The sequence below is a fragment of the Mytilus edulis genome, chromosome 2 (assembly GCF_963676685.1).
Source record: "Mytilus edulis chromosome 2, xbMytEdul2.2, whole genome shotgun sequence".
In the NCBI taxonomy this organism is placed as follows: Eukaryota; Metazoa; Mollusca; class Bivalvia; order Mytilida; family Mytilidae; genus Mytilus; species Mytilus edulis.
In genome coordinates, this window is record NC_092345.1 from 56,438,056 (window position 1) to 56,445,649 (window position 7,594).

The 7,594-nt window shown below is 32.1% G+C and overlaps 1 protein-coding gene across 1 annotated transcript; it reads left to right on the forward strand.

Moving 5' to 3' along the window:
* Positions 1 to 1,221: 1,221 nt before the first annotated feature.
* Positions 1,222 to 7,338, forward strand: LOC139512475 (uncharacterized). The gene is made up of 4 exons (XM_071300105.1): positions 1,222 to 1,335; positions 3,343 to 3,504; positions 6,396 to 6,455; positions 7,071 to 7,338. Exons 1-4 carry the CDS (start codon positions 1,275 to 1,277, stop codon positions 7,289 to 7,291), a joined length of 504 nt encoding a protein of 167 aa, XP_071156206.1. The 5' UTR covers positions 1,222 to 1,274; the 3' UTR covers positions 7,292 to 7,338.
* Positions 7,339 to 7,594: the final 256 nt, after the last annotated feature.

Below are 7,594 nucleotides of genomic sequence, written 5' to 3' on the forward strand. Positions count from 1 at the left end.
ACAGTAGAGAAATTGGAAATTGATATTGAGAAGTTGAAATCATTCCGTTTGTCATATATTTTTGTGTGAAGTCGTCCATCTGTGTCAGTACTTAGGAAGATGAAAAGGTATGAAGCAGTTCTTATAGTATATATTAATATCCTTTATTTCAAGTTCAGTGGAATATATAAGATGCAAGGACTGACTGAAATGTGGGTTAATCAGTCAGTAATTTATCTGAAAGCAAAATAAAAAAATTTGCAAGGTGCTTTTTCTTTTTGTCTTTCTTCTGAATGAATTCTGATTCATACGTGTTCAAAAAGAAGTCGGTCAGGATGGTGCACAAGTATTACCCATTGAAATACCGACTGTCTGTTGAAATGTCATTCCTCCAAACTCAACAAGTATATTGTCGATTAAAAAGACCAGCATTTTGATGATATAATCTTCAGTGTATTTTCTGATAGGATTAGTATAGTGTTTTCACAAAATAAGAATCATTATAACCCAAACCAAGAAATTTATTTCTACGATTTCCAATTTAAAAAAATCTCTGTTTAATGATTAATTTCTGAATGCATGATCGAAAAGCTTTGATCCATTTAGACAAAGTGTCCACTTCTGGTTCGTCAGGTTCGCATTGTACCCTTTTTCTAGCATAGTCAGTAACTTGAAGTTATTTTACCAGTTGATGATCTGGGCAATTATAAATGTGTTTTTGTTGGCTTCATACACTGTAGATTCTTGTGTGCAGTGCTATATTATTTAGTTGTAGCTAATCATATGCATGAAAAATTTAACACAAAGATCTCTAGTTTTAAATAAACACCAGGGCAAAAACAATGATACCTTCTCGTACATCATGTGCGTATAAATGTGACAGATTTTATTTGGCCAGGTTGCCCTTGTATGGGAATTCTTTTTTTTTCCTTTTAATAAAACGCAGCGTTCGATGTGTTTGTGTGTACCTATATCAATTCTATTTAATAGTTTGATTCGAAGAAATTTCTGAAATTCTAAATTATAAGACTGATAGTCAAACTTTATAACTTTATAATTCTTAGTTATCTAAAATGAAGTGAAGGCAAATAATTTAACGAGGAAACACTCCTTCGTGTATATAATCAAGCATTAGTCATAGCAATATGTCCGTATAACTCGGTGAATTTTTCAATCCATTAAAATTCTATTTCAATTGGGTTTTCTGTAAACGATGTTTCCTTCCTTATCAGTCTCCATCCTGGAAATAATTATGCCGAAAATGGCTATATAAATTTCATAATTTATCTAGTGACATGTCGGCATTGATTTTGGTTTTTCGTTTAATTTTGTTCTATACCTTTATTTCTTTATCAGGTATGTAACACTACATCGTCTTAGATATATCTCTAATCATGCAATATTTATTTAAGATGTTGTAAACCATAATGTACAAATATATACAAATCATTGCAATTTTTTTTTAAATGTCTGCGTAAGAACAGCCCAATGAAGGTAAGTTAGAAATGTGATATAAATTAAAATCACAAAAATACTGAACTTAGAGGAAAATCAATTTGGAAAGTCCATAATCACATAGTAAAATCAAATAACAAAACGAATCAAAAACGAATGGACAAGAACTGTCATATTCCTGACTTGGTACAGGCATTTTCAAATGTAGAAAATTGTGGATTGAACCTGGTTTTATAGCGCTAACCCTCTCACTTTGATGACAGTCTCTTCAAATTCCGTTATATTTACATTGATGCGTTAACTAAACAGACACAATAAATAAAATAGTCAAAATATGGGTTCACAGATGATAACTGTAACTACAATACCCTTCCCTTTTCATGAATGTGACCTTCCAAATAATAGTATTTACCGGATTTTAATAACAAAATTACCACGACGGGTGCCACATGTGGAGCATGATCTGCTCACTCTTCCGGAGCACCTGAAATTACCCCCAGCTTTTGGTGGGGTTCGTGTTGCTTAGTCTTTAGTTTTCTATGTTGTGTCTTGTGTACTATTATTTGTCTGTTTGTCTTCTTTTTTTTAAGCCATGGCGTTGTCAGTTTATTTTCAATCTTTGAGTTTGACTGTCCCTCTGGTATCTTTCGTCCCTCTTGTACATATTCATAAGAAATATTTTAGTCCCGGTTTCTATGATGAGCTTATTTACCAGGGTGTTATTATGAATCCTTTAGTTATAGTATTATTTGTCTTTGTCTTTATAATATTACTTTTACAGTTTAGTCTGTTCTTTTGGTGGTTTTCATTTGACGTGACTCAGTACTTATCCACCCCGTCATTGTGTTATTGTTCTATGATAATTTTTGTATTCTTGCCTTTCATCTTTGCTAATATGCTTTTTCTGGATGCGTTTTTGTGTTTCTTTGTTTCATATGGTGATACTCTGTTCTTATACATCCCGTCATTGTGTTATTGTTCTATGATAACTTCTTATTCTTGCTAATATGCTTTCAATTGACCATGTAACTTTTTGTGTTTCTTTCGTGCATGTGACGTGGCTCTTCACTTAAACATCCCGTCATTGTGTTATTGCGCCATGGTTAATGTTTTTTTATATAACGGTTTGATTTTAAAGTGATTAAGATACTAGCACAGTGATGACTGCTATATTTCTATATTGACAATTTACCTATTATATCTGTTTGTTTTGTTTACACATCGTTGTTAAAAGAATGAAAATGTATACGACTGTCAAGTGAGAGATTTAGCTAGCTATAAAACCAGGTTTAATCCATCATTTTTACATAAGCAAATACCTGTACCAATACAGGAATATGACAGTTGTTGTCCATTCGTTTGATGTGTTTGAGTTTTTGCTTTTGCCATTTGATTAGGGATTTTTCCGTTTTGAATTTTCCTCGGAATTCAGTATTTTTTTTTATTTTATTTTTTACATGTCTTTTTGCTGCCTTTCATAGTCACTTTTAGCCATGTTATGTACTGTTTTGCAATTCACGTTTCATTTATATAACTCCCTGGTTCATTTTTATTTATTCATCTATTATATAAAAGTAAAAAAGACTTTGAATGATTGCCAATGAGACAAGTCTCCACAAGATACCAAAAATGACACAGAAATTAACAACTTTAGGACACCGTACGGCCTTCAAAAATGGGCAAAGCCCATACCTCATAGTCAGCTATAAAATTCCAATGTAAAACAATTCAAATTAGAAAACTAACGGCCTTAAATACACTTTAAGCATATAAAACGATATGTGGTGCAATGGGCTGATTCCTAGTTCACAGACGTTTATCTTATATATTCCCAATCCAGAATTATGTTCAACATATTGGTAAGTTCATTTTTAATTATACTAACACTTTCATGTCTGTTTGTTTAAGACGGTAAAGTACAGTGGTCTAAAGCCGTCAAGTTATGTAAACAAAAAGGACAGATATTAATCCCAGAAAAATGGAGCAACGAATCTAGTTTAGGGTATAGACAAGACACCACAATGTGGACATCTAGTTATATATTGTCTGTGAACTATGTTAAACACACAGGTATGTAACAATTTAAGATGTCTTTAAACAAGAAAAATTTAATTCATCTTTCTTTTATTTTTGTTCTTGAATTTAAAATGGCATACTAAATTAAATTTTATTCTTCATGATGCAAGCCCATCAAAGATTGAGGAGAAAAAGACGAAAAACATGTTTAATTTTAAATCTTTCTTTTCTTTTTGGAGTTCACGCGATTCCTTCAGTTCTTGTTTTTACCTCCTTGATTTGTCTTATCCTAATCGATTTACGAGATTTGAACAACGGTTAATCACTGATGAGTCTTATGTCTAGACGAAACGCGCGTCTGGCGTATTAAATTATAATCCTGGTACCTTTGATAACCAATTAGTTACTGTGGCCTTAATTTGTTTTCTGAAAAACGTGATCAAAGGTACCAGGATTATAATTTGATACGCCAGACACGTGAAAGTGTTTTTGACTTCATTATCACATGAACCAGGGATATTTCTCTGAATAATGATGTGGAAAAATGACTCAATTGATGTCATTTTGACGTCTTAAACCATGGTCTCCTTACACCAAAATAATTTTTATTTACCCGTGTATGTTACTAATTTCATTTTACAGCATTTTGTCTAAGGTTATAGTTGCCTTTCTGATTTTGTTAAACCCGCTGCATTTGTTTACCACTGTCCTAAGTCGGGAACCTGTTGTACATTGATTGTTTATGTGGTACATAAGTGTTTCTCGTTTCTTATTCTTTATATAGATTAAACCGTTGGTTTTCTTGCTTGAATGGTTTTACACTAGTACATTTTGAATCCCTAAATATAGCTTGCTGTTCGGTAGTGAGCATAGACTGTGTGTTGAAGTCCGTACTTTGACCTATAATGGTTGCGCACGATATTGGTGTCACATTGGAAATATGGGTTAGAAGGTGGGTTATTCATATTAAAGCTCTTATCCTATACAATAAATAGCCATGTTATGCAAATCATTCGATATGAAATAAACCATAGAAATCAATAACAAAGATGAGTTTGTGCTTGTCTATTTCTTTGCTCATTTCGATGCCTATAACGTCATTTCAAGGGTGTCCCGCTGTTACAATTTTGTTTTATGTGCGTCATTGAAATCCTAGTGCGGATTCATTAGTAAGTAGAATGGTTTTAAATTATACAACTGTATTGTATACATATAACGTTAAATGAAGTAATAGACGTTTTTAACTGTAAGAGAAGGAAGATCTTCAGAAGAGTTTAAATAAAAAAGAGAGAAAATTTCCCAATTAGCTGCCCAAACCGTAAAAATACTTTCTGTCTTCACTTTCATACGATATAACGGACGATAATTGATTTTAATAATATCAGAAAAATTATACAAGTCCCGAAGAAGCTATCTGAAGTCATCATTATGTAACTACGGTCTCATTTTTAAAACACCGTCATTTTTCCCGTGTCCGATAAATGTTTGAGTTGCAGGTAGAAAATCCGAAACGATCTAAGATATCCAATGACATGTCCCCGTAACCGTAATTTGACGTTCGCGTTATAATAACGTTAAACTGTATGCGACTTTTCTTGCATATTTGGCATAACATAATTTCATGAAATGGTCTGATCTATATTAAATAATGTTTCGTTTGATATGCATTAAAATATAGATTTGTTTCAAGGATAAAAGATGTCGAAATATTTAACTCTGATACTTCATAAAGACAAGGCCCGGAGCTATAACAAAGAGAAAACTTACTAATGACCACACTCCCACTTTATAAAAGCAAGATACATTGAAACAGAAAATGAAATGCGATCAAAAGCGATTAATTATCCTCCTCAGCCCGATAGTATCTGTAATTCTTAGCGTTGCTATTGAAAAAGTTTCGAAGCTATACACATGAATGAAAATTCTCACAAAAATCTTATGAGAAAAAATTGCTCCTTCGTTGTGAACATTCCAGTAAAACGTGCAATCATTTGTTTTGTCGCATCGACTCTTTTAACAAAATGTTTAATATGAGAAATAATCGTATGTTATAAACATTTAAATATAGCTAACGATCATGTTTTTATCTACTGTGAGTAGAACAATCCGTAGTCATCTACCTAGCAATATGTGTATGAAAAATAAGGTTATTACATTTAGAAGTAGTGTGGCAGAATGAAGTTTATTTTCTCGAATTTCCAACAGAATTGCCTTGTACATAGGCATGTGATAAAACTAGTATATTGAAACTGAAACTTTTCCTTTACCATTATTTGAGAAGAACGAAAGAGAGAGTGAGAGAGAGTAGTCCGACATATATGATGGATAGCACACAGATATGTAGCAACTAGCTTCAATGTATTAATTTAAGACACTCCCAACTCAATCGAGGAAAAAAATCAACCAATCCTTATGCTGTGTGCAAATAACTTTTTTGTGTGTAAAGTAGATCTTGTTTTTCTTCGCAGAACGCCACAAAATATAGCTTGAATAATGATTTTTACATCGCGATGACCGTGAGGGCATTCCGATTTATCGTTGCCATAGATATTTGACTTTCGTTTTTGACTGGTTACTAATCGTACAAATACGCGGATATCATCGAGTGCAAAATAAAATTTCTTATCGCTTGTTATAAATTCATTTCTTTAATGAATACTCATAAGAACAGAAATTAATAATACGAAAATATTTTGTTGTTAGAAATATTTATATGCATTAAAATCTATGCACACGTACAGAAAAATTGTGTTAACGCATGCGGAAACTGTGACTTGGATGAAGAGTTTTCTTATTGACGCGTATACCACATCTTCTTATATCTATGAAATTGACCGTACAATGCCCTTATATACATAGTTTGGGGAGAAAAATAGACATGAACCCCCGCGTTATCCACGAAGATAATTTACACTGTCTCATAATTATACCTTTAATGTTTTTAGCGTTGTACGTTGAGCAAATACCAGTAACAGAAGTTCATCGAGGACTTTGTAATAATAACAGTAAGTGATCATAATAACATTCTCCATAAGGAACCTCACCTTTGAACTGCTGAAAATATCATTAGGCATTCCAAGATCAATTTTATTTCTCAATATATTCAACATTCATGACAACACATGTATTTCATGAAACATCACAACAATGCATAGTCAATGATTATTTCATGATTGTTGAGTAAACATTTAATTTATAAATTGAATTCTTCCCTTTGTAATGTTAAGCGCACATTTTAGTATAAAGCGCTACCATCACTGAAAAAATCCCCATAAAAAACCAGATATATATAAAATTGAGAATGGAAATGGGGAATGTGTCAAAGAGACAACAACCCGATATATACTCGTTTTATGTTAGAAGCGTATGGTCCATTTGTCATTGGGAAAACAAAATTGGCAAATAAAAAAGTAATAAGAAATATATAAATATCAAATAGTTTAATTCATTGGTAGTTTTGCATTGACACAATCTTACAAAATTATTACATAAAATATATTTGGAAATTACAAATAAGTTGAAGGCTGTCCGCATTTACACATCGACAGACCAAACATTTGTAACCATTATCTCATTGTGCATATGGTAGATCTTACCATTTGTAATATGGTTCTTTGCAGAGGATTCGGGTAAACTTATTGTTTTGAACATGCCTTTTAACTATTCCAATCAAGACTTCAAATGCTATTGGGATTATTATGCTCGTTCAAAAAATCATCCTGATTCGTTATTAAATATCACAAGTTTAAGCGTTGTGAAAAAAGTGCTAGGTGTCATGGACTTTGGACAGAAGTATTGGCTTAGTGGCATAAGTGAAAGAGTGTATAGTAAGTATGTTTAGTGTTATTTTTATATGTTGTTGGACGTTAAAAGGAACAAATACCGACAGAAAAGATTTAACCTAGGATCTTTTTTTAACTTATAAAATGTGGACACAAAACATGTATTTTTCCATGGGGATAATATTTCCATTACATTATAAACATCATAAAATATACATGTATGTGTATATTGTAATATGCCATGTGTTACAATATCAACGGAGTCAATTTTACTGCACTATATTCGGCTTTCGAAAATGAATTTCTTATCAGTGATAACATAAAGACAAAAACGTAAAGCTAAAATGGTCAAGGAATGAAAG

What these genes read in the sequence shown, in the direction of transcription:
- LOC139512475 (XM_071300105.1), top strand. Translation starts at nt 1,275, where the DNA reads ATGTCGGCATTGATTTTGGTTTTTCGTTTAATTTTGTTCTATACCTTT. An exon ending in TACCTTTATTTCTTTATCAG is followed by an intron (nt 1,336 to 3,342) that starts GTATGTAACACT and finishes TGTTTGTTTAAG; the next exon opens with ACGGTAAAGTACAGTGGTCT. An exon ending in AGGACTTTGTAATAATAACA is followed by an intron (nt 6,456 to 7,070) that starts GTAAGTGATCAT and finishes GGTTCTTTGCAG; the next exon opens with AGGATTCGGGTAAACTTATT.